The sequence below is a fragment of the Anopheles stephensi genome, chromosome 2 (genome assembly GCF_013141755.1).
Source record: "Anopheles stephensi strain Indian chromosome 2, UCI_ANSTEP_V1.0, whole genome shotgun sequence".
Taxonomy (NCBI): domain Eukaryota; kingdom Metazoa; phylum Arthropoda; class Insecta; order Diptera; family Culicidae; genus Anopheles; species Anopheles stephensi.
The window spans coordinates 3,613,557-3,640,320 of NC_050202.1; the positions used below are offsets into that span (position 1 = coordinate 3,613,557).

A 26,764-nucleotide genomic window follows, 5' to 3' on the forward strand; every position below is an offset into this window, starting at 1 on the left:
GAGCAACTTGAGGCGAAACTTTTACGTCTACTTCTTCAATTTTTAGGATGCCCTGAATTGACTTTGCGACACATGGCGCTTCAAAACTCTCACATTCGTTTTCTTTTCCTTTTCACAGGTAATGCTGGCCACCGAAACCATAAACCACTCTAAAACGTTCGAAGGCAACGGCAAGTAAGTGACGGACAATAAAGCATTAACGGACCCCCCCCCCGGTTGAAAGTTTTCTCGTCCATTTTTTGAACAAGACTGTTGCCGGTACGTGTGCGACGAAATCACACATCACATTAGCAGCTTCCATCAGACACATCGTCAGCATCATTAGCACACATCTCCCAATCCCACCAGGTATCGGACGACACATCGGACCACGTGACGTGGATGACTGATGCGACAAGTCGCGCCGTCGCGCGGAGATAGAACTTAACTTCGTTTCTAGGAATAGAACATTACCAGATCTCGGATCAAGCTCGATCGATGAGTAAGAAGAGAAGAAGCGAATGATTCACACCTCACTACTCGAGAGAAACCTTGTCGTTCGATGGCGATTTGTTTAATTTACCACTTGAAGTCTTTGAATAGGCGATGGGATACGATTGTGAGAGGTTCCTTATCTACCGATCATTTACATCTTTTCCCCGCAAGAAACTTTCGATATCCCCATTACAATTTTTCATCTATGCACGCCAAGATAACGCCACAAAGCAAATGGAGACCCCATCCGATTAGAGTCTCTCTTGTCTTTCCTTCTCGGCAAAGGGACTTCTTGTCGTTACACGAGAAGCAGCGACCACAGAAAGACGACTAATTTATCTCTCTAGAGCGGCCGCTAGACACTCGGTGCCCGGAAGTGTTTCATTAATAGTCCGACCGACCGACCGACCGATCGTCTTTGAAACCAAATGAAATGGAAAACTTTAACTCGTCTAGGGGGGGCGGAGGGGAAAACAAAAACAAATGTCCAATAATTACCTGTGAGCGCAGCAGCACAGATCGCCAACAGCAGGCAGGGCAGGAAATGGCCGGTGGTGGATTGCATTTTCGACTGCATTAATTATCTAGCACGCACACTCACACACACACACTAGGGAACACTGTGAGAAACACTTGTGGGACACACTGAGATGAAAGCTCCTTAGAACACTGACGCTGGAAGACCAACAGAAACGGAAATGGACACGTTAATTTTGGAGCTCTTTTATCTGGTATAATAGAACGTTAGACGAACACTGCGGGGAATAATAATCTAGGAATCGTTTAGTTTTGGAGCTCATCTACTCGAGAACTGGACGAGTATATCACTTTGGAATTATGATTCACTGATGAGGTGTTTTCTTTGAACGCGGAGTTGGTTATTATGTCTGAAGGGTCTGTTGAAGACACGGAGCACTATAACAGACTCACACTTCGAATCCGACTTCTCACAACTTAGTTGTTGTTTATTTGTTGTGATTTTTCTTCATTCTTGCCTATTACTCTGGAGACACTCTTGGTCAATTTGCATCTCTGTCTTAGAGGCAAATCTTCGTCCTGAAGATTCCAACAAAAAAGGCAAATAAAGGCACTCAACATCAAACGAACTCCTCCTGCTGCTATACACTGCTGGAAGCGTTTACCCAGCCGGGGGATTCATTTAAATTATTCAGATTACTACTATTTTGCATCCATCGACACCTCTGCACCCGCGTTCTGAGACCCTTTTTTAGCCGCGCGTGTGCGACCACCAAAATGGTTGTCGTCCTAAACAAATATTTGGCCAGAGCATGAAAAAGAGCACACCCAGAGGAACATCAACAAAATCGGGACGCGAAATATTAACCCGGAGCGATTATTCTCGATGTCGTTTAGGGAGGAGTGCGGATTATGATGATGGGGTTTTGTTTTTCTTTTACTGTGGGCTTTGGGAAGCGTCAAGTGACGGTTTTTTTTTTTAACTTTGAAAGATTGTACTTGGAGCTCAGTAATCGGTTCGCCAATTTTTGTTTTCTTTGAAGTCTCTTCTTTCACAGTAAAACAACCAGTTGAAAGAAAGGCTGCAAGGTTAAGGCGAATGTTTTTTGTGTGTGTGTTGTGTCCTGTGGTACACAGACACGGTCCTGATATTTTTTTTCTTCCCGGACGAAATTCCACTTGTTGAACGATCCAGCCGAGCAATTCCCCGAAACGCGCTAAGGGGCCGTTGATGACGGATGATGACGGATGAGTAAGGAGATCGCCTCAACCCGAACCCATCCGACCGAAATTATCTCACTCACTCTCTCACTCACCTAGCGAGAATATAGTACCGAAACAACAGAAAAACAAAACCCCCCGAAATAATGGCCACTTTCTTCTCACGCAACCCTTTCCCTTCCTTCCCTTCCGTAAGGCTTTTCCTTGACCGAGAGCCTCCCACAACCACGAACCCGGGGGAAGAAACACACCTTTGCACAGAACATACACACACACTCACGGGCACACTACTGCTGCTGCTGCTGCTCCTCCGGCACACGCAACACAACACACACGTTGGGGAATCGCACGCACTGACACCCACCGAGGTAACGTACGGGGTGTGTGTGGTGGTGGACGACAGATGAGAGGGTAGGGACGTCCGTGTCAGCAGGAAAGGGGCGCGAAGAACGCTGGGCTCGCTCGACCACGGGGAGAAAGAAAAGAAACACGCCAAACACCGAACCGACCGTGAGTACGTCGCGCAATGGAATGAATGCACGCGGGAACCTCGACGCGAAGCCGAACCGGCAATACGGCGATCGCCGCGAGCGCTACACAGCTCCGTTCGATGTGTGCGTGCGTGCGGCTGTGTTGCACACGCTAAGAGGGAAGGCGTACGGTATGGCGAACCACCAACAGGTCGATGGTTGGATTTTAAAATATTAGTTGAATATTTCATGAAATTCCATTTAGTACCAACTCTTTTCTAAGACTGGAAGATTTATGCTTAAATTTAGAAAAAAAGTTTTTACAAATATTTGAAGAGAAATGTTTGATCCCAATACTTTTTCTCTTATGGTACTAACATGATCAAGTTTCATATATTTTTGAACATATCTCGGAAGTACTCAGTCTAAACCATATGCATTTTAATCACATTAGTTCTCTTAAGACCCTTAAAAAATATTTGCTTGGGTTGTTTCACATAAAACAATCACAAGAATTATACTCGTTTTGAAACGTGTTCAGGAAAAACAGAAAAAAAGAGTATATAATGGGAGTCGATCCGACAGCGGCGATACTCTTCACACGGCAGGATCAATAAGCAAATCTCATTCGGACCGTTTCCGCCTATAGCGATAGCGGCGTTGGTCTTCAAATGGGAGGACCAGGGATCTTATCCAATCCAGACTATGCATGTATGCATGCATGCATGACTATGTATGCATGACTGACGATCTACCGATCCTACCTTTAAATTAAGTTCAGGAAGCCAGAAAAGGCAGACTGAGACCTTTTGAGATTGTTATGCCAAGGAATTTTCAATACTCACACATAACAACTTTTTCGTATTTTGTATGTCAACAATGATCAAATTTTATAATAATTAAAATCGATTTTTATCAATACGGCCAGGCCATCCCAAATGAATAAAAAAAATCGAGTTTCGATTGGTATGTCCTTCAACTTTGTATATCAATTTAATAATCGCATATTCCAAGTAATTATTCTAATGGTGTCGTGTGGTTCATAGTGCAATTGGACTAATTATTAGACTCACTTTGTTTTTCAATTATTTGAATGTTTTGAAGACTAAACATATTAAAAAAATATATATAAGAGTGGAATATTATTCCAAGTTAAGCAATTTCATATAGAAATTTCAGCCAACAAAACCTTCCCCAATCGGAGTTTGACACCCCCGATCCTTGGGTCTCTCTCACACCATCGCATCAAGTCTAAGGTGAAAGAGGTATCCGTAGAACTGGCTCCAATTGTTTGTGCTTCAGACCGCCGGTTTCTTCGTGGCTTCCTTTACCCCTTGCTGACTCATGCCCGCGAACCCGGAGCGCGGTGGTGGTGGTTTTCTCATGCCCACCGAGCAGTTTGAATTCAACGGTTATGTAGGGTTTCCAACGACCCCCGAAAAAGCATGCCGACTCACCTAACAACAACGCTGAGGTCACCGCAGACGAACCGACTAGTTGGTGGTGGCGATTTAATCGCGTCCAAAAAATCAATACCATTCACATTCGTACTCCCTTCCCGGGACGGTTAAAGCTAGAGGGGAAAGAAAATGCAAAACCTTCAGATTCTTACCACTAATGTCCAGCTAATAACCTTCCATTGCTAATGGGTCACAGGAAAAAAAACGACCATTATTAATGCATAAGGGAATGTATTAGATCATGTTTTTAAGTATCGCGCTCGGCCGTTTAGACGGCGACGATGACGTCGTCGCGCCAAAAGCGAAACATAGCTCAACACATGGAAGCGAACGAGAAGAAAAAGTACACTCCCTCTTTGGGGGTGAGTATGTATGTACGAAGGGTTTATGGACACGAAAAAAAAAACAGCGCTTTCGACGCGATACAGACCTCACCAATACACGGGCAAACGCACCTGCTTTCGTCATTATCATCGGGCTTTGTTCTTCTCCATCGCATGCACCGCCACGTTTTCTGGACGCGACCATCGTCGTGGTACTGCCGCGGACCCTTTGCTGGAGCTGAGCTGACCAACAGGTAGCCGCACACCATCAAACACACAGTGGTGGTGGTTCGTATATAACACAAGAGGCGCAGTTTTAATGGCGTGACGGGTTGAGACGGACCCCAAGTGTTATGTTTCGGGAAGAGGCGAACAGTGCTCTTGGGCAGTGGGATCTGTTTGACCAACTCTTTCGCTGTGTTTAATGTTTCATTATCATCTTTTATTTTTTTTTTCCGTTCAAGATATTTGATTTGTGTTTTTCAAAATTCTAATTACTAATCTCCAAGTCTTTGTTTCATATTTTCGAAATTCAGCTCTTATGTTTCTTTTACACTTCTATTACCTCTCTTATTTATTATGTTGAGCCATTTTATTATTTTAATTTTTTTTTATTTGAAATTTTCACCATCCATCAATTCGACCTGATTTGAATACTCTGGCAAACACGAAATCACGCGCAGCATCACTACCACAAGCTAGCCGTATTGCCTGCGGGGCCCAGCATCAGCTACGCTACCAAGGGTGCAGCACAAATGGCATATGCGAAAGACGGCCACAAAGAGAAAGGCAACTGATCGCGAGCATACAACATACGCACACACACACATACAGGCTAGCCGCGCACGAATAATATGCAAGACGAGATGGGCCAGGGATGCAACATTTCGCGCTACACAAACGAGGTTCATGTTTCGCTCCGGCAAAAGTCAGCAGTCAGCAGTAAAAGAAGCATCTTAAGAGGAGAGAGAGAAAGAGACCCAGTACAACGCCATCGACCTTCTAGCCACGATCGCTCTGCAACTGGGCCCATACACGATCTTCGATCAGCAGGCTCGATTTATGATCAGAGATCGCTTCTCAACCCCCTGTTGACTCCAGCTCACCCGCACGGGGTCGGTTGGGGACCAATCCTTCATTGGTGTACCTTTACCCCCCCGGGTTTTGGGTACGAGGTTGACGCCGAAGCTGCTAACCTTTTCCCCGTGGAGCCTTTTCCCCCTCGGGAAGTAACTGGGGGAGCCTGGAGCCCAAAAACAGGTTTTACCAAGACGCTTCTCCGCGTATGTTAAGAAACACAGCCCAATACGTCTCAAGAAAGGTCTCCTCCATAAGGTCTCTCGTTGATGTGCGTGTCTGCGCTTTTTTTTCCTCTCTCTTATCCCCCATTCTCTTACGGGAGTTTAACTCCCAAAAGGGCTGTACGGTTCCATGTGCATTCGTTACATGACAAAAAGCGAAGAGAGTGACCAAACAATTCATTTTCGACCGTTACCAAGTTTGGGGAAGCCGAAGACTTCAGAAGCCGGTTTTGGGTCGCTTCAGGGACCGCATAAAACTTTATGTTTTCTTTATGCTTGAGCTGCCTGCCCGTCCAGTAGGGAGGCAAAGAACGAAAACCGTGCGAGAAAACCCGGAGAAGAGAACAGCCGACAGTGGCACAGACCCCGGGACAGTGGAGTCCGCGGCTGTCCGAGGTTCTGTGGGCCAAGGAAACACAAGAAAAACATGATCCAAAAGATGGTGGAGAGAAGGGGGGAGGGCAGGAAGAGTTTCTTTTGCGCCGGAGCGTAAGAAGCAGACGTGGACCAGCAACGAGCGCTTTGTTCTTTGACTTTGCTGTCAAAATAAGCCCAGGCTCTGAGGGGCACAACAAAAAAGAAACTCCCCATTCTCCGCGGTTTCCAGTGGAGCAGCAAGGAAAGCAGCATGAAAAGCAATACGAAATGAAGTCACCGTATTTTGTGCTCTTATTCCTTGCGCTTCTTGTTTACTCCAACAAGGCAGGCAGCAGTAAGCATGCCGGCAGGGAAGCCGGGGTTCCGCAAAGCTAAATCTTTCGTGAGTGACCACCATTTCTTGTCGGAATCGGAAAACTGGTATGGTGCCTGGATTTTGCTGCACGTACACAAGGATTGAGGTTTGTTTTCACTGTTTCCTTCGTCGCGTTTAGCTTAAAACAATTAAATACCAATGCTACGAGGTTGCGGACCCGGCATGATGAATCCTTGGAGGATGGCAACTAACGAAAAACTAATGGTTCCCCGGGAGAGTGGCATTCATACAATGTCGTATGGATTCGGATTTTTTTTTGCTTGTTCTGTGGCGGAGAAGGTTGAGAACGGGAGTGTTATGTTCTGTATTTGATTTGCGTGGTTAACCTACAAACGGTTTGAATTGCTTGACTCACCGGAGAATGGAGAAAAGCATTAATGCAGGGATCGTTTCCTGAGGCTCTTGAGCTGGATTTGGACGATTTAAAATATAAAATTTGTTTTTTAGGCTAATTTTGGGTTTCATAGTTAATGAATTATTTTGTATAAACGACGCATCTTCATAAAATTTTCAAAAGTTTTCCTGATTTTATATAATAGAATTATTCACTGCATCTCATTAGTTGCGAGCCCCTGTATCGAACCGTTATGAAGCGTTACACGAGGAAAAGGCTTTATTTAAACTGGTTGCGCCGGCTTATTCTCACTATGGGTTTAAAGCGTTAGATCAGTTAATTGTTAAAAAACTCATAATTATAGAGTTTTTATTTTTTTTCTGGATGGCGTATCCTTTTTGTGAAAATGAGTGCCTTACAAATTGATCACAAAAAAAAAGATGGATTCGTCAGGCATGTTTTAGAGATTTCAGTGCTACGTGGTAATATGTATCGCATATCGTATTAAATCATTATGAATTTTCATGAGCTCATACTCAAGAAATATAGTTGATTTCAGTAAACACTATTAAAATTCAGGTAGTGAAGTTCTTCCTTCATTTTAGGATTTTAATGTCTAAATACAAGTAAAAATTCATCATTGCTTAAAATTGCATTTGAACTGTCTAGTGAACAAGCAATGCTATTGAACGAACTATAGTGTGTAAATATTTTAAAATCAACACCTTAGCTTGTGTGAATAGGCAACAATCAAACAATAAATTCATTATCATAAAATTTTAATCAATAACATTTTATTGAGACATTTGTAAACAAGAGCTTTAAAGATAAAACAAGATTTTCAGATTTTTTTTTCCTCCCCCTGATTTACGCTGCGTAGTAGAGAGCGGATGGTGCAGGTGTTCTTTTAGTTGTAGGTACTGATTTTTAGCCGCGTCTCTTCACTTCCCTCCGGGTGGCGTGCTTTGCAGATGAGCACCTTACCGTCATCGGCCGGCTTGAGACGATAGGTGAGCGTCTGCTGGACGGTGTTGCCCCGGAAGTTCTTGCTGACGAACGGTGCCGAAAGACCTTCGTAAATTAGTTGATCATCTGAGGGTGTGGAGATAGGCAACAGAATTATGTGATGTCCTTGTGTTTGATTTGGTAGAGCAACGTGTGTTACTTACTGAGGAACCACAAGAATCCTGCCGGAGGATTGCCATCCTTCGAGATGCACTGCACCACCAGGTTGCTTCCTGCCTTGAAGGCTCCATTGCGCTGGGCAACTTCACTCGATACTGTCAGCTTCGGCGCTTTTGGCTTGATCAACTCCGTGAGCTCTTCCTTTTTCACTTCTTGCTTTTCATTGGTGTACACTAAACAATAAAAAAGCGCAAAAGATCGTTTAAGATCTGCCATGTGAAGCTTTTTGAAGAGCTTAGTACCTTTCTTCAATTTGATCGGCAAGCTTGTCTCCATGAATCCACCGGGATAGGCGGGATGTTCCGCACGGCATGTCACCTGCTTCTTGTTGTCTTCCACGGCGATCGCTCGTCGATAGATCTGCTCCACATTCGTGCGTCGATTGGCCGTTTCGGAGTATTCAGCACCGACATCTTCCGTCAGCTTTACGCCATCAAGATACCACGACAGCTTAGCACCTGGCCACCCGTTGCGGGACACACACTTCATGGTGACCTTCTTGCCGAATTCAAATTCTCCGTTACGACTGTCCACGTTGCTCGCTAGCTCGATCTTCGGAGGTTCGGGGGCAACTGCTTGGGTAGGGGAGGGGAGCGGGAGAAAGGAAGAGATCGAGAAGTTATAGTATCGTCTGTCGAAATGTCACGACCGTCACATTTGGTGCAATCGGTAGCAACCTTCACCTGAGACCGCTATGTCAATCTGGCCCTTGTACGTTTGACCCTTAACGGACACGGTACACTCGAACTGTCCGTCGTGCGACGGTTTGATGGTATCGATCGTAATACCGCAGGATCCCTTGCTCCAGCCAAGTCCGTAGAATTTGATACCTTCCACCGGTGCGGGCAGTTTGTCACTGGCGGCAAAAGGGGCCGGAGCTCCCGGGACCTTGACACTGGAAAGAATTTATTGTAGCAATATGAGTATCGCATCCTGAATTGCTGATGTCCTCAGACGTACATGCAAAAATCCATCGGCTCCTCTACAAGACACAATAGGTTCACATCCTTCTGTCCCTCCGCAACGGTCACTTTTCCAGACGGTTCCGTTATAACCTGTATTGCATGGCTGCATCCCCAAACTGCACTAAACACCACAACAAACACTGGAATACGCATCTTGATTGCCGTTCGCTTAAGTTTCCTCGTTACTAATTAGCACCAGAATTCGCTTTGCTACCCAAAGCAGCCAAACTCGAACTCTCTTTGCCCGACAAATACCAAACAAAAAACCTCCACGAGAACCTCCTTCAACGTCAAGCCGTTGAACTGAACTGAGCTTCCGAATGGTCGCGTCGCGAGCTTTTAAATTCTGCGTGTCCAAAAAACGCCACACGTCATTAAGATCGCAGTTCCGGATCAGATCGTTACCATCTTCGCTCTTGGGCGATGGCGATGACCGGTTCTCTAACGTTTTCCGCACCCCTCTCCGCCAGCTAGCCAGCGTGCCAGACAGAACAGATCAGATGGTGTTAATTGCGCCAGTTTGGCAGATCCTCCCCTCGGTAACGGGGTAGCATTGATGAATGTTGGCAAAATCCGGCACACTGGTGCATATTAATTTGATCAATTTTTCTTCAACCTCAACCCCGGAATCGCTAAACGTGCCTTCGGACCGACCTAATGTCAAACGTGTTGACAATCAACGCCACACGACCAAAAACCCGTGTGTAAACAAAGAGCGTCTGCTGATCAGCATCGCTGAATCGAAAAGAAATAAAATTTTTAGTAAAGCACCACACCGGGACCTTCCTGACTTCCTCGGACCAGATTGTCGTGTAATGCCCGCGCGGCGATCGGGCCGTTTTCTCGTTAATTATTTGTTTTGGTGCGCTTGGTTGGAACCGGTTGCGCGCGGTGTAGCCGTTTCCACTCTTCCTCCTCTGGTCAGCCGAATAGCCGGACGGAATTCAAATTTCGGCAATCTAAAGTTCTAACGAGTCCCATAAAGGCTGGGTTTTTATGGTGCCGCTAGCAGGCCCCTCGAGTCCCGTGCCGGAAGGGCCGTGAAACGGTTTTGCTGGGACTTGTTGGTGGTGATGGTGGCGGTTGTGATTGGACTTTTTACCTTTTTTTTGTTCGTTTTCGGTATTATGGCGATTTCTGTGCTGGAAGGATTCGCGAAGATTCCAGCAGCGAGGTGCTAACACTGCTTTCCAGCGCATCCTGGGGGCTTTTATTTGTCTCGCGGGGTGCGCTGGACGGAAGGAAGCATTTTATATCGTTTTATGGTACCGGTGTCCGGGTTCGCGATTGCATCGCCGATCGATGCTGATCGTTGGATGGGCGAAATTTCAACCCAAACCGTTGTGTTAAGCAAATGGTACGCCTGGCGACCGTTTTTAAACCACACACCGCAAGTGACCGCTTAGAGGTGTGTAGTTGTTATTCTTCTTTGTTTTTGCTACTAGCTCTGCTGCAAGGCCGATTAAATTCAATCTACCCAATGATGCCATCGTTTGCGGTAGTATAATGTTTACCGTCGAGCAGCAGTTGAGGGTGGATCATTTCTATTTCTGACCCCTTCTTAATGGATCGACCAACAAGACTGCCTTTCGTTTTGGGGAATTGGGATCGGGTAGTTAGAATCGATTGGCAATGATTATGACATCATTTACTTTACCAAGTGCCAAAAGAGGGGAAGCAGTTTGCTTAAAAATTTATCACTGGAGGTTGTTATCGATTTGAGGAGAGCCCTTTAAAGACTATTCATCGTTATTTTATGAAGCTAGAAGAAATGCGTAAAATTTAAATACCGATGGTTAAATCAGTAAAATGCAATGCGGACATCCGTTTAAAGGCGACTAGAAGAAACCCCTTCCCTGAAAACTTTCATTTCGACAACCCTGCATCTGAGTGGGCTGTCTGTTGAGCACATTTTCCATACACGCCTGCAAGGTATGCAATCAGCAGTACATGAATAACCGTTACGGATAATTCCTTTCAATACCCTCATCAGTCTACTCATTTCAAACCCGTTTAAAGTCGAAAGTATTAAAAGTAATTAAATCAAACGTTTCTTACAAGCTTATTGTTTCTTTTATTCATTCGTTTTGGTCACCAAGAGCTCACGCGAACCAAAACGATCGCTAAAAATACTGTTGTTTTTAAAACGAATACCACATAACACTTTCTGTCGTTGGGTTTGTCGCTGCTGCTGCTGCTGCTGCTAGTGCTGTTGCTTCTGCTTCGACTTCAGCCTCGACATCGTTCTGCATCGCACTTCTACAGATTAGATTCATTAAAGCATTGTCTCGTAGCGCGAGAGAGTAATGAAATAAATAATGTTTCCATTTTGACACATCTAGCTTCCTCTAGCGGCACTGAAATGCTGGGCGGGAAAATGCATCTCCATCGAATAATCACGTACATTTTACGGGGATGAGCATCCCATCCCTTTACTTGAGGTCACTTTCACACACACACATTCACACATATATCGGAACAGTTTTCATTTTGGTTTGTCACTCTCCTTTGCCCTGTGCCTTACTCTAGTTTATGAAACAGAAACGGGTGTTGAAGAATTTTGGTAAAACCACTCGGAGCGGATCGAATCAGGTAGTTTGCTGGTGGTTTGTTGCTGTTGTTGCAGTGCGAATACTTTTCTGGAGGAACTATCGGATCGGTTTGCATATTTTACAATCGACAAGTACGGTTCGTACTGGTCCCCTACACACGTGTACAGATCTGTGGTCAGCGTTTTGGGCGGAGGATGGTGACCGCTTGTGGCCCGTAGGAGAATATTTCCGAACAGGATCTCATTTCACCTCTCTCTCTCTCTCACACCCCATCTCCATTCACCTAGCAAGCCTTACTGTACAATACCCGTCACCCGTTAGCCTCGAGAATCCTGGGAGTGGAAATATTCTCCTAACACGGGCACGCACAAGGTCCCTCCCCCCCATGCCAGCGCAATCCGACTCGATCGTCCTGCTCGACTACTGGAAAACAATTGGATTCACAACAGACGTGTAGCTATCACAGAGCAGAAGAAGGTCCAGACGCTTATCAGCCAGAAGGTAGATCCGTTGCTGTCATCGTTGTAGTTGTAGTCATCGTTCCGGTTCACCTCCGTCCCTTCGTCGTCCACCCGAACCGCCTTGATGATGTAGGTCTGCGTGCCCAGTACGTTGGAGGCCTCGAGCGTGAAAAGCGTCGCTCGCTCCTTCGAACAGTCGTTGTTTTTAAGCAACACCCTGTACTCGCCATTACCCTGCAAAAGGATGCGGCCGGAAAACGATACATTGATCAGCGTGTGTGTGTGTGGGGGAGGCCGCTCGAGAAAGGGTCTGTGTGTGTGTGTGTCTTACCGATGTTGGACGTGGAATGTACGCCTGGTAGATGTCCACCGATTCGCCCTCCTTTATCAGCCGCCCATTGACGGTCCACCGGGTGATGGGTTGCGGGTTGGCATGGATTGTAATGTTGACCGTTGCACTTCCGGTTGCCGGCAGCTCATCGATATGGATGTGTGGTATCTCTTCCGGTGCGACTGTTTGTGTGACGGGGAACCAGACGAAGGGAGGGAAAGCAAAATGAAACATAATTCAAGGAAAACACTCGCCAGAGCACACTTTACTACGTTCGATGGAATTGGAGTCAACAGAGATATTTTGCCAGTAAATTCTAGCCCGAGTACAGTCGGAGTAGTCTAGCGGTGCAAGTCAAGCCGGGGCTTTGGGTTTTCCGTTTCAGCGGAACCAAGGTGCCTTGTCGCTCGGTGGTCGTACATCTACATCGCTTGCTTGCTTGCGGCAACATCAAACGACATGTGTAGGAATAATCAGGCCGCAACAAACGGCTCTTTGTGCCGTTCATTAAGAGGCCCATGTAAACTTTGACAAGGTTCGATAAAGGTTCTCATTAGTGTTGCGTGAAACTACGGGAAGAGTATGGGATGAATATTTCATGCAGCATCGTGAAACTGCTGCATCTCAAGCGCGCGGGGTTTTGCTTTCAGCTTCAGCAGCTGTGCAAATAATTCCTACCAATAATTAGTCATGGGCTGGAGAATGGGTTTTCTATCCGCAATAATTGTTGTAATTTAAAATGTCGCAATTCAATGCACAATGATCCTAGCGCGTGTCCCACGTGAGTGTGATCAGGTTTATTGGAACAGGCAGATATGATTCGCATGATAGCAGACTGTCTTACTAAACAAGGCTAAAGGCAACAGTTAATAATTTGGTCGAAAATTTACATATCTTCCATCTTGGACGAAAGCATACAATTTCTTGTTTCACGAGAAACTCTTGTTGGTTCCAACAGGGAGCGGGCATAGCTTGTACCGCTTCATTGGAATTCTCTGCATGATGTTTATAGCGGTCGAGGTTGTTTGAGGTGGTCGTAAAAACATGTTTTCTTCCCAGTCTCTCCTTTTATTGACCTCAAAATTTCATTTGAGTTTACCAGCGAGCTTCCAGGACATTGGCTGGACTCTTCAAGAAGCATCGAGATATAAAGGGGAATGGGGAACGCACATACTTGGCTTCCGTGAAGGAGAGACTTTTGAGATTTAGAAACTAGATTTTTCCTTGATCCGATATCCGATGTCTACCAATTTCTAAAATCAATATGAGACGAACTGTCCCCAAATCTGGCAAAACACATCTCTAATGATTAATAAATTGTCCAACCAAAGTATTGATGACCAATTCTACGTCCAAAGATGCCGGTGTTTCCCATGACATGCAGTGGAGCAGGTCCGAATCCCTTATTCGATCATCAAAATTCATGACTCACGCTTCATGCCCATACCGCCGAATACTTACACTTCACGTTTAGTGGAAACGATGTCCGTTGCTCGGATTTAAACGCGGGATGATTGACCACACATTCCAGCGTTTGGCCGTTCTCCTCCGGTGTAACGTACAGGTTCACCTCCTGCTGGATGGTTTGAAGATTTTTCCCATCCTGCATTTCCGTAGTAATCTGGGCCGGTTTGAGCAGACTGTCGTTGAGCGGTCTGTTGTTCAGGTACCAGGTAAGATTGGACACGGGCAAACCGAATCGCGAAACACATCTCGCCTTCAGCATCTGGTTCGCCCGAATACCACCATCGATCAGGGCAGTATTCTTGGAGATCTTCAGCTCCGTGGGTCGAGGCGGTACACGCTGCCGTAGCTCGATCGAACCCTCATGCTCCTCTCCGCTGATCGTGACAATGCAGACGAACTTGCCGACCCGTTCGGAAGTAAACGTGCTCAACCGTACGCCACATTCTCCGCGCGAATCGTCACCGATGCGCTTGACGCCTGCCGGTAAGCTGCCAACGTCGAACGTCTCGGCGGAAGGCCCGGGAAGCCGAACGCGGCACTGGTCGATGGGTTTGCCGGCTCGGCAGAGTAGATCCACGTTGCGTTCGTACAGTGTGTGGTACGATGGTGACAAGGGCACGGTTTCTATTTGTTGCGACTGTACTGGTGTTAGGAGACCTACGAATGAAGGGAACGAGAAACGAGAAATCAGTGAGAAAGAATGTCACAAGCGAATGAAAAGGGAAGGTGTTGGCGTAATGGAGTCAATATTGATTTTTCACGACCCTGGGCGAACCGTCCGTTAAGGGCCCGTGCGTTGTTAATGCGTACACCCGCGGGTGCCTATTGTCATAATAATTAAATCGGGGCCACACTGAAGGTCACCAGACGCCAGATGCTCGATTCTTGGCTGATGTTCCCGTTTGGTTCAAGTGGCTTGAAGAGCATCGCGTCACGTCGCGACGGGATGATCTCAACTCGGCACTTTGACTTTGGTATGACTCTTGGAGTAGGTTACACTCGTGTCTTATCTAGATCGTGTGTCTCCGCACCCAGGTCTGCACCAAATCTCGAATTTAACCGAGCTAAAGCCACCCGACCGAGTAGCAAAGGTTAGCGGGTAGGGAAGTTCATCGCGGGCAGAGCAGCTGGAGCTGCAGTGGGAAATGCAAATAGGGAATTATGGATTATGAGTAAGCGTACATGTCGCGCGTGACGGGAATATTACATCTTCCATTACTATCGGCCATGTCGAGGAACGCCTTGAAGTTAGATAACGTTTCATTCGATCTATTGAGATATGGTTTTGCTTTATTAAAATAATCATAAAGAATCGAAAATAATTTCCTCCAGATCGTCCAACACACCAAACTTATCTCTGTTACCTTCGGCTAAAAATAGCTCAATTTTCCCAACACCAATTACACCCAACACCAAATTAGTGTTCAGACGTTCCAGCCAAGAAAAACACTCCACATCCGTCCATTTAGCTAAGATCCGCCTTGCCAGACGAAAACCCTCGAACCTGGTAGACTCATCAGAGTGAGAAATTGAGGAACAAATTGAACTTGCGAACCATTTTGTTTATTTATTCCTGCGTAGTGTTGCGAGATCCAGACGGCATGGAAACTCCCACCTTCAAGGAAATAAACACATTCCATGGAGGTTTCGAGTCTCTGTTTTGCTGCTGCTGCTGCTGCTGCTTCTGCTAGTATCAATCCATTCTTCAGGGAAAACCATTTTGGCAATTTTCTTTTTTAGCTCGAGCAGTAAACATGGGCATGGTTGTTACAGTGTGCTTGCAGACATAAAAAGCAGCGCGCATTAGGGGCTCGTTTCAAAAACCCATATTCCGCTCAAATTGGGTGGTAAGAATCGGTGGTTAAGAGTCGAAAGTGTGTTTAAAAAAAAATGTGTGAGGAACAATGTATCAATCATTTTGTGTGTTTTGGTGGCATAAAACTGCAGAGAGCCGAGAGGCAGCGGCGGTTCATTTGTAACTTTATGCTAAACCATTTGAATTTATCTCCATCAATCTGGGGCTAGAGACGGCCGACCGTACCAGATGCTTCCATTTAGCCGTTTGTGTCTACGCGCACATGTTTCTAATGAACGGCGCAGTGCAAAATTAAATGATTTATTATATGGCCACCACCCCGGTCACTCTTAAAGTACGCCAATGTGTTGCGAAGAGATTGAAAGTGAATGTGTTGCTCCAAAGAAGAAAAAAACAGTTGAGTCCCAGCAGGAGCCGGTGGTTGTTCGTGCTATTTCGTCACACACAAAACCACGCTTAGGAAGCTAAATTTGGCAAATCGATTTGAATGCTCGAAAATTGACGCATGCATCGTGACTTCGGGGCCAGCGTTTCGGAAGGAGGGGGTGAGAAGGACTTGCTATGCTCCGTTTTGACCAACTGTTCTTTGTCCAATTCCGCAACCCCGAAAAAAAAGGAATCAAAACCGAATCTTTGGTATGTCTGCTAGCCTTAGACGTGTGTTTATGTATTCCGATCGTGCTTGGGCCACTGATAAGAGACAGAAGATAGCGACTGTTCGAGCGAATGGTGATGAATCATAAAATTTAACTACGCCTTTAACGCACCCACTGTCCGTGTGTGTTTGCTTCTTGTGTATTCGAAGAGCGATGGCGAAAGAGGCTTCGCTTGACACAACTGTTTTTGCCAGGTTAGAAGAAACGATTGGAACTGTTTCATCTTGGCTCGTACTTTACACACATCCAGGAAAAGAATGAAACGTGCCTGGCTGGTGGTGTCACCCATTTCAACAAATCGTGCATTGTTATGTGGGTGGGTGGGTGTATGCAGACCCACTGACAGTTTGCGCCGTGTTGCAAGATTAGTTTATAACCTTCAATTCAATAGAGGGGTTTTTATCAGCAAAAATGCATCTCGATTGACTTAATATGTTAATTACATATGGTGGCAGAATGCCATCCGTGTTAATGAAGATGGTTGATGAACTGAAACAATCATTGTCACGCGTGCTGCTTCGATTACAGCAGCCTTAATTAATGTGATTTTCGCCTTGTTTTGGAAGGTGTTTGCGAAGAAATTATTTTTTATTTTGAGTTGGGGTGATAATTTGTCCTTTTGGACCGAGCTCACCCGGGATAAGGTGCCCTTTTTTTGTATTATATAGCTTTTTATAAGAAAGAACAAATAAAAAAAGGAAAGAAAACTGAAAAAAGAAAACTGAAGAAATTGAAATAAAAAGCAAGGATGAAAAAAGAAAAGAAAATAAAGCCAAAAAAAGAATGTATATACAAAAAAACATGATAAGAATGAATCAGAAATATAAATAATAAATAATAAAAGATAGTTCCAATTTTATGACAAAAACTCAAAAATATAAAAATTGAAACAAATAAGAAAAACGTCATACGAAAAGAGTAACACGTGAAAAGAACAAAAATAAGTTGAGAACAAAATATAGATATAAACATGATATGTTGTCTAGTTTTATGCGAAATAGCCTTTAAATATGATTGGGTTTCCATTTTTTCTATGAATAAAAAAAAAATATTATAGATAAAAAAAAGATTTTCAAATAGGTCTTGAATTACTAACTTGCTGCTCTTTTCTTGAAGAACTATATTAAAAGATACAGAAAATTGAGAAATCATCCGATAAGATAAAAAAAAACTGTCAATGTTTAACGAAAAAGTAAAAGCAAGTAGAAAAAAAAATTAGAACGGTTAAAATATTCTGTGCTGCAACAAGTTTATCTTCCAGATATTGTATCAAATCTAGCAGAACGAAAGTGAAGCTAATTTTCTTTGAAAGAGTAAAATCTTCACAGTTAATTTATTGCCTTTATTCACTTGTCAGTAGATTGATTCATTCTTTATCTCAATATGGAATTATAAATTGAAAACGAATTATTAATTGGCTGCCACTGACAATAGGAAGAAAAAATTACAAATTACAAATTCATAGCGAATCAATTAATGTGACAAGCATACAGTACGGTGCGAATTTTGTGTACAGGTAGCGCTGGTGCTTTAAAATAAAAATACAAGCAATTCCATCCCGGTGAGCAATGCAACCGGAAATGAATATCTTTCCTCCGATATGTTTTATACACAACCAAACAAACGCACCTTGTGCCGGTGTAAAAGATAAGAAACCTTTCAAGCCAAGACGTGTTTATTCTTATCACCTTCCTCCGTGCGTAACCGTCTTTTCACGAGAAAAAAGATAGACTGATGGGAACGAACGACAAGAGGACGGCTCCGGAATGCACGTTAATCAGTTTTCGTTCTTCGAAGTGTCAACGGCGGCGTGATGCCCCCGATGCTTCGCGTGTGTTTAAAATTAGAAACACACATTCCGAAAGAAAGTAAATCCTGTTCGATGGGTTACGACCATGCTGCATGCGCCGCTTAAGGTTTTTTTTAAATATATCTGAAAGCATCACTTCGCTGAAAACGAAAATGAAAATCATATCCCCGATAGGTTGGTTGTCGGCATACATGTACCGCTCTCTCCGGTAAGGAAGCGAAGGATGCCGTTGCCGATTTTTGGTTCGGGGCAGGTTCTCAAGGTTAGAGGGGTTTGTTGCTTTTGTCTGTTTTTTTTTTTTTTGCACAAGCATCTCAAGTTGCACACACAGCATAAGCAACAAACAAAGAGGGCCGGTCGAACTGGTTTAGGTGTATCGTCACCGGTTGCCGGTTGGTTTTCCTTTGACGCACCCAGACCAACCATATTAAGTGACGAAATTGTCTGGTGATGTGTTTTGTGGCACTTACTGTAACACGAACAAAATGCCACCAGAAGGGCCAGATGTCTGTGATGATTGTTCTGCATCCTTGGTGATTTGGTAGGGCGGTGGATTGGACGGGAAGGAACGTTCGGTTGCTGGATGCTGCTGGACACAGTTGTGCACACATACACACGCTCTCAGCCGCCCCAAAACAGCGCCGCGAAAAGGGCAAACAGTAAACGATATTGTTTCGTCGTTGCGGGTGGCGAGTTTTGTTTTGTATTTGCTTTTTAAATTTTCACGCTTTTACGCAAAAGACCGGTACACACATACACCCACCGAGAGAGAGAGCGAGAGAGCACACACACGCACACACGAGTTTGCACCCACATACAAAAGCACGATACGAGGTTGGTTTGCCTGGTTTATCAGTTTTGCGGCCAGTTGTTACGCTTGCCACCACCAAAGCCGATGTTGTCGAGTGAACTGAACGGCGAAATCGATCCGACTCACGTTAAAACCGCGCTGAAACTAGACGGTGAGCGTGAGCAGCGAGCGTCCGTCTCACGGTGAGCTCGCTCCGCGCGACTCACGACTCTGCTGCACGCGCGCTGTATAGCGTCACTCACTCTTTCGTTCACGCTCGCCCGGTCTGTAGCGGTCTCATCGCTCACACAGGCGTCACGTCTGGTGTAGGGGTTTCCTTATTCACGGCGGCACGCGCGTAACCATTGCACGAGCTGCCAGTGTACGTAGAAAGTAAACACAACACCTCGGAAGACGAGACGAACTACACCTTCAGCTATTCTCTTCGCCGCTATGGTTGTGGTCGTTGTTGCGAACCGTACCCAACGTACCGACACCCTTGACGCACTGATAAGACGCTGGACGTGTTTGGTGCTGGTGCGTTCGGGATGCCGCTGCAGTGACCGGTCTGGCGAGTGACTAATTCGCTACTACACACTTACACTACGGAGCTACCACTACGAAAGCGCTGGACTTTGGTGCGTTGGCTGCAAAAGCAAACAGAACCATGGCACCCGCGTGTGCACTATGTGCCCGCTGTATAGACAGTTTTGGTAAAAAGGTTATGGAAAAAGAGAATTTGTTAGTTTTTATTTAAATTGACAGACAGAGAAAGGATTGTTTTACTGTTGTGTGTTGATTGAAGTTACGAGAGATTTCTTGATACATTCAATTATTATACTTGTTGTAATGATTAAATTTAATTTATCTACTTAAGTAATTTTATTCTAGTATTTTAGTATTTTTCGTTGGTTTTTCCATTTGTTAATAGCTGGGTGAAGCATTAACCATTTCTTGTAATTATTTTATCTGTCTGTTGTTTAAAATATTTTAAATTTTTACTAATCGCCAATACAAATTTTATTAGAAAAGAATGAAACATACATAAACACTAGTCTGGGTTAAAACAAAAATGTTATTCAATTTTATATTTTTCCTCCAAAAGATAAACGGAATTCAATTTAAAAGAATTCATAATTTTTCTGACTTCAAACACAAATCTACACCAGTGTGTTTGGAGAGCAAAAATACAATTGATCCCGCATGCCGAAACGGTTTCAAAGTCGAGTTTCGGTTTCGGTTTCCGCGCCCCACAGCAGGGCAGTTTCACTTGAGATGACGTAGACATTTTTATATTTAAACCTACTCTCCTGGCGCTTTGGTGCTGTTGCTCACGCTTTACTCCCCAACCCTCTCGCTCAACTGGACCGGTCGCACCATTGTATTGTACTCACGGCTCCCTCCCCAGTTACACAGTTACGCACTTTTGGTCACCCGCACAAACTGGGGTGCCGTGTTGTAAAAAGCCAAAAAGTTTACGCACGAATCGTAGGCGCTGACTTGATGATAGGGGTCAGTCCAATGTTTGGCAAGCGTCGTTTCCGTTTTTCGGGGTGGGAGGAAGCGATTTGTTTATATGGACTCTCTGGGATGGTGTCTGAGGCACTGATGGTCGAGTTGGATGGATTGCGGGCCGTGTGGGTATTCAAATTAGTTCGGTTGGGTTTTTTTTCTGTCGCCTCCTTTGTATTACGTTTAATTGATGTTTAATATTTATGATGAATATATAATGAGTAATTTGTGCCTTGCGTAAGGAGAAAATTTCCTATAAGATTGTAATGGCATTTTAAGCTGGTTGATATGTGGAATGAGCACTTTGATACGATAGATGAGTCATGATTTGAATAAAAATGCTATTCTTCTTCAGACATGTGTCAAAGCTCAGAAATATCTATTAGAGGGCAATATTATTTGTAATTGATGCCATTCATAGCTTTTGAACGAGATGTCCTTGCGACGATCCCATAGTGAAGGAAGCAGTTTAGGCTGTCGTGCCTCCTGAACTAAAAAAGCTCCTCGAGACATTGGCTTTTAAACTGGATTGTCTGCTTATGAGATACTCATAATATCGAACTACATAACCTTGAATCAATATCAATTATTCAAATTCTACAGCCAGAACTTTAATCGGAGAACTTTAACCAGGGAAGCGTTCCACAGTCTTCCGCAAACTCCAGCCCGATATGTCTGATTTATGAACAATAACCTTCGTGTACAGCCATCCATCAGCTGCAATACGATCATCACGATCCGATGCAAGACTTTATTGATTTTCCGCCACGACAACAACAAAAAAGACGCCAAATGTCAAACGCTCTGCAGTGCCTGTCGCCATTATTGACCCACACCGCAAAAAAAAATCCACATCCATCCACATCTGCATTAGCCACCATGGTCGATTAGCTCATTTCACATAATAGTTGGACCAAGATGTGCATCGTTTCACCACGGACAATGCAAAGGTTTCGGCACCTTTGGGCTTTCGAAATCGTAAACTCATCAAGTTAGCGTCAGCCACTCAACGCGGTGGTACGCTTGTTGTACAGCGTGTTTCGTTTGTGCAAGGGCTTTTAATGCTGCCTGAAAGTCCAGGCGTAAGAGATGGAGTATGCTTTCATTCCAGTTAAGCTGCTTCTTTCGTGCTCGTACCTTGCGCGGTCTTCGTGCCGTGCGTCAGTACGCGTGAGAACAGTGAGCTTCGTACGAGACACAGGTTTCCATGTTGTTTTTTTGCGCCGGTGTTCAAATTAGAGCACAAGGTAGATAATTCGAGTGGGAAGACGAAATGACATTGAACGAGAAATGGAGAAATTAGAGCTGGGTTGTTAATTTATTGTTCATGAGCAAATTTTTAAAGAAGCTTACAACGCTTTTTTCTAATTCAAATTTGAAATATACAAAGAGTGACGTTAGAGAATAAAAAAGTTTGCAAAAACCATCCTCAAAACATTAAATAGAGTTTATGAATAGGAAATTATATTTCCCACAACCTCGCCCATTAATGTGGTACTTTACATGCATAAGAGACACTGCTCCCCTAGCCGTTGACTGGCAGATAGTTCATTACAAGACACTCTACCGAATGTGCAAAATGTTTACCCAAAAACCAGGCAAACTCCTTCTCCTCTTAATTCTGAGGCGAGTCTAATTGCTGGTTCCGTAGACAATTACCACCCGTCAAACAGCGGCTGCTAGCACCAGCACTCAAAAGGCCACCATTATGCGCTGAACTTATGTTCTACTTCGACCGAAAAACGAGGCCACCATCCCTTCAAGATGCAAATGAGTAGTATTCGGTGCCGAAAATAGGCATGAAGGTGTGTGTCATGTGTCCGGAAGCCTCGTAAAGCCTGGGGTACATGAGGGAACTAAGGCGGTTGCAAGAAGTAGGCAAAAGCATCTGGCAGCTTGGCCCACCCGGTGCTCGACATACGGGACGACATTTTTGTGTTACTTTTATCGATCTTGCCGGGGGTAATGCCGATGCTTCTTGCCAGCGCGCCCGAAAGATTTTCCATTTCCCTCGAAGCTGATGACAAATACGGAATACCAGCGTAAGGAAAAGATCTTGGCGTTGGCGGAGAGACGAGGTTGACCTTGATTTGTGCGAGCAATGTACCTAACAGCTTAACGATATGTCAATGTCAGACATTTCCCGCAGCTGGGAAAGCGTCCTCCTTTTCTCGTGTCACAGGCGGGTGGTTAGCTCGTTGGATTTGATTTAGTTTCGGTGAGTAATGGGGCTTCATTACGGTGCTTTTCGGAAAAGGGCACCGGCACAGATGTTGCAAATGCGTGTCAACCCCAGAAGCCCCCAGTGAGTCGAGGACTTCAAGGTCAGGTGCATCGAGTGAGATTTCGATTGGAGTTCAATTAGTAGGACGAGCTGCTAAGTGTTATGGAGCTTTTTTATTTAAATACCCGATGGCACAACATGCCTCAAGATGTCTGTCGCAAGGGTCGGGAACGGTTAAAAAGGGTCGGACGAGTGTTAATTGATGCAAATTAGCAGGCAGGCACAGTATATGAGCTGTGTCGCATGATAAGGAAGCTCATTAATTACCGACAAATGCTCGCACGGCTGATGCATCCGCTCTCGTGATAAGTGTACATGTAAACAGATGACATAATGCTTAGACATGTGGTTAAGAATTTGTGGACACACAAGCCGAAGATGGATGCCAATCGAAAGTTGATGATGTTTAAGTGGGCTTCGCAACGGGATATCTCTAAATGGGAAGACTTTTTCTGGGGATTTTCGAGCCAGGGAAAGTATCAAACATTGGTATGTTTTCGATCATGCAAACAACACATTTTACGCACAAGCATCGTTGAGGCATTGATAAGTGTTTGTGTAGAAGATTAGCGAAAATGAAAAGACAAACAAGGCCAATGACACCTGTTAGCGTATATCGTTTGAATCAATCGTGCAATAGCTGTTGCTGAAGTCTTCCGAGGTCTCTTTTTATGATATAACTCGTCAACATAGCTTTCAGATGATGTTAAACATACTTAGTCGTAAATAGTTGACTAAAAATGACTAAGTTGAATATTAATTTACACCTGATATTCAATGTTAGCTCTTATGAATGCTCTCGGATCAATCGTAGTAAAGCAGAGGATTGATTAATATACTTGAGGCTATTCTATTGCTAAATTTAAACGGTTAGTCAACACACACTATTCCACACCACACCAGATTCGACTATAGCTCGTTAGCTTGATTGATTAGTTGAACATCACGATCACGCATCCAGCTCCAGCACCTTAATCTATCTTCAGCCATATTCACAACTTAAGAACCTCATAGATGCATCAGCGGATGCTTCGGCGAAGGTTTCCTCAACACTGTAAGCATCGAACGAACAACCGGAGCCATCATCGCTCGAAACTATCAAGTTCACGGGCTGATCTCACTTGAAGGTTAACACAGCTGTACAGCTGCTGCTGCTGCGATTCCGCGGCCCGTCCAAGCACCGATCAATAATTCAACAGATTCTTTCAAACGCAATCACATTCTCGAGTGCTCCGTGGCGCAATTAAACCTCAAACACCGGTTTACAATGTAAGTGCGTCGATGGAACTGTTCGGTGTGTTTTCCGTGGTCATTATCAGCACAACGACATCCAGCTGATGGCCGGGTTGAGTCACGCGCGTAAACGCACTACGCGTACGAAACTCGTTCACACTTCGGGCACGCGAAAAAAAACCCGGTGGCAGTGTTGCCAGTTTGTGTGGGAAATAGGCTTTAAAAGTCTCGATCCCGTGTGCCTGTCACTCGCACTCTCTCTCTCGCTCAGCTGTGGATGTATTGTTTTGGAAGCAACGGAAGACGTTAAAGGCACGATCGCGCAAACCGCCGTGGCGTCCGGACGCCAACCGAAATGCTACTGAGGTGATCGTACGAAAGCGCGAAATGATGATGGTACTTCTTGAGCTGGCTGATGGTCGTGGTGATGTTTCGGTGTGTGCGTTTGCAAAAGAGAACGAGATGTGTGAAGCATAATGTATGGAAGCTTTGCCGAGGCAGACGAAGCTGAGCGTGAAGAGAGAAAACCGTCTTCAGAGAAGGCGTGCAGCATGCAACATAAGCGCGAGCGAAAGAATCCAGGTGTGAAGCAGCTGAAGATGGTACGTTATCAGGCCGTTTAAGATACACGAAATCCAGTATGCAAATTAGATTAATTTATTCTTTAGAAGGCTAGGAACTTTGGAGGGCTTAGGATGATGGTCAAGAAAAACAACTTCATCTCTGATCCGTAGCAGCAGACCCAGTTAATGTGTTTCGATCGATTTTACATGATTCAATGACAATACCGGGAGAAAGTGATCTGATCCACAGACATCCACAGATACCCGTTGCATGACCTTAATATCCGCTTGTTTTCATCCCGGTTGACGCGGCGGTTGTCAACGAATCCGTTGGTAACGCGAAAAACTGTGACACCTGCGACGAGCGAACTTGCAGAAACGGGCGGGAAGCGCCGATTGGGACCATTTTTACGGCCAATTACCTTTACCGGCAGGAAGGCAAATGTGGATGACCGGTTTCTGGCTCGGAATTCTTGACTGTTGGTTTGCGGCGCGGAACGGAACGGATCGTTCGTTTTTTTTTTTTATGGCCTAAATCGATTTGCCCGGTTATACGGGCTCGGTGGTGAACCGTATCGTGGCGTTGCAAGCAGTCGCACAAACAGGGCTGTTGATGTCAACAACAGATTGGTTTGGATTGGAAGGTGTTTTTCGAGTAGTTTTCTTGATTGTTTTGTTCGTGTGCGGTGGGACATGTGAGGAACAAATGACGTTAAGAGAAAAGAAGCGATTTGCGAGTAATTTATCTATTTTTTTAACAACACTTGAGATCATATAGGTTCTCCGACCAAACTTTGGAAGTTCTGAATTTTGCTGATCGGGGCGACAACGGTGTCGCTCTTCATACGGAAGGACCGGTGTTCAAATCCTATCCGCACCTTTCCCTTGTAGTGAGGACTGATTATTTAACTACGTGGTATCATTAAGTCTAGTAAGCCATTAATGGCAGCCAAGTTCAAAGAGGTCGTAAGGCCAAGAAGCGAGATTAACGTTCTAGATTTTGTTTTGGTTGGTTTGGCAGCACTGTAGCACGGCTGTAATCGCCATGTGAGAGCGATTGTCCCTTATCTCAACTTAAACTTTATGAGGAGGAGTCATCATAGTAGGACTACCTGGAATATGAACCTCTTGGTGGTGCTCTGATATTTGCACGAGACATCTAGTATTTCGATAAAAAGGTGGGAAACTTCGGATCTTCCAAATTTGACTCAGAAATGAACAAATGAACGCAAATGAACACAGTCATCAGTAGCTGAGAACGCCATAATCCCCAGTATTTTCGGATCCTGGTAGCTTAGATCGATTTTAATCTTAAAAGTACTGACGACTTCATATTTTCAACTAAATGCCAAGGCCTCGACTGATACGTTCACTTTTGTTGACAGATTATTATTTAAATTGCGTTTTTTAATGAGTACTTCACGAAGTAATTAGACCATTGTAAAAGTTTTGGTACAATAAACTCTTCGCTAGCATCCCTCTTATCTCTCTTCTCTCGGGTAATATTTAATTACGCCCTGTTTTTTTTTACTATAAATTACCATTCCCATTCTTGCATTGTTCTCTAGCCCAACCCATCCTTAACCCACACGCGCGCCACATTTTAATTTGCCCAGCTCCATCACATTTATCGCACGACGTGATGAAGTTCCTTTGCCGACAATGCACCAACAAACGAGCGCTGATTGCAAGTGCCTTGGCAAGTGCTCGGGGTGGAGGGACTTGCTGGAACCGAACAGTTCCAAAATGATGAGATCATCGGATCAGCATCCTCATCAGCAGCAGCGGCGAAAGAATAGTGCACCGTTGCAATTCGCGGCAGTCTAGTTCGCCGGCACTCCCTGTCTCCCTGGTTGCAACCTTCGAGGGCCGACGTCAAAAAACCAAAAACGAACCTTGTTTTACAATCGTGGCACGAGCTTTGTCCGTGCCGAACAATCAATTCTCTACCCATGGATAGGTCCGGGTGGCGTAATTAAAGCCAACTTCCGCCGTGTTTCCGAAGTAGCGTTCGAAGTCTCGGGTAACACATGTACTAGCGGACGGGTGACGGGGTTGTCGATAGTGGAGATGTTTATTAGCGGTCGTGTAGTGACAATCGATGATGATCAGTAGTGTAGTGCATGGTTTTCGTGGTTGGTTTCATGCTATCTGATGAACGCTTGTCACGGTGGTCCGTTCCGAATGGGAAGTTTAGTATGTCTGGCAGTGGAGTGGCAAGATGAGCAAGCTTCTTTTCCCGAAGGTTTCGCGATACGATCGAGATGATGTTGGGTTTTTATCGTTTGTACAGCATGAAGGATTAAATTCCAGCCGGTGTGGATT

The 26,764-nt window shown here is 44.8% G+C and overlaps 4 protein-coding genes across 15 annotated transcripts in view; 1 reads left to right on the plus strand and 3 right to left on the minus strand.

The window, feature by feature from the left end:
• Window positions 1-2,716, minus strand: part of LOC118503666 (fasciclin-3) — a 91,023-nt gene extending 88,307 nt beyond the window's left edge. For 3 of the 6 annotated variants that reach the window (XM_036037196.1, XM_036037200.1, XM_036037201.1), the window contains exons 1-2: window positions 2,424-2,716; window positions 973-1,149 (exon numbers count right to left, since the gene is read on the minus strand). In XM_036037196.1, the coding sequence (XP_035893089.1) occupies window positions 973-1,051 (79 nt within the window). In that variant the 5' untranslated portion in view covers window positions 1,052-1,149; window positions 2,424-2,716. Of the gene's footprint in view, window positions 1-972; window positions 1,150-2,267; window positions 2,393-2,423 lie in introns of those variants that run through there. The other 3 variants (XM_036037197.1, XM_036037202.1, XM_036037199.1) reach the window with 2 other exon arrangements.
• Window positions 1-26,764, plus strand: part of LOC118503664 — a 239,104-nt gene that overhangs the window by 158,185 nt on the left and 54,155 nt on the right. The gene's annotated exons all lie outside the window — the stretch shown is intronic.
• LOC118503669 (fasciclin-3-like) lies at window positions 7,587-9,267 on the minus strand. 4 transcript variants are annotated; one of them, XM_036037208.1, is made up of 5 exons: window positions 8,960-9,267; window positions 8,683-8,894; window positions 8,242-8,571; window positions 7,984-8,172; window positions 7,587-7,906 (listed from the first exon to the last, which is right to left on the minus strand). In XM_036037208.1, exons 1-5 carry the CDS (start codon window positions 9,115-9,117, stop codon window positions 7,722-7,724), a joined length of 1,074 nt encoding a protein of 357 aa, XP_035893101.1. In that variant the 5' UTR covers window positions 9,118-9,267; the 3' UTR covers window positions 7,587-7,721. The 4 variants fall into 4 exon arrangements, with proteins under 4 accessions (XP_035893101.1, XP_035893100.1, XP_035893099.1 ...); XM_036037207.1 differs by having other exon boundaries at window positions 8,242-8,574; XM_036037206.1 differs by having other exon boundaries at window positions 8,677-8,894.
• On the minus strand, window positions 11,015-19,545 carry LOC118503668 (fasciclin-3-like). The gene is made up of 4 exons (XM_036037204.1): window positions 18,528-19,545; window positions 13,770-14,432; window positions 12,309-12,490; window positions 11,015-12,211 (listed from the first exon to the last, which is right to left on the minus strand). The coding sequence occupies exons 1-4, from the start codon at window positions 18,583-18,585 to the stop codon at window positions 11,957-11,959; spliced, it is 1,158 nt and encodes a 385-aa protein (XP_035893097.1). The 5' UTR covers window positions 18,586-19,545; the 3' UTR covers window positions 11,015-11,956.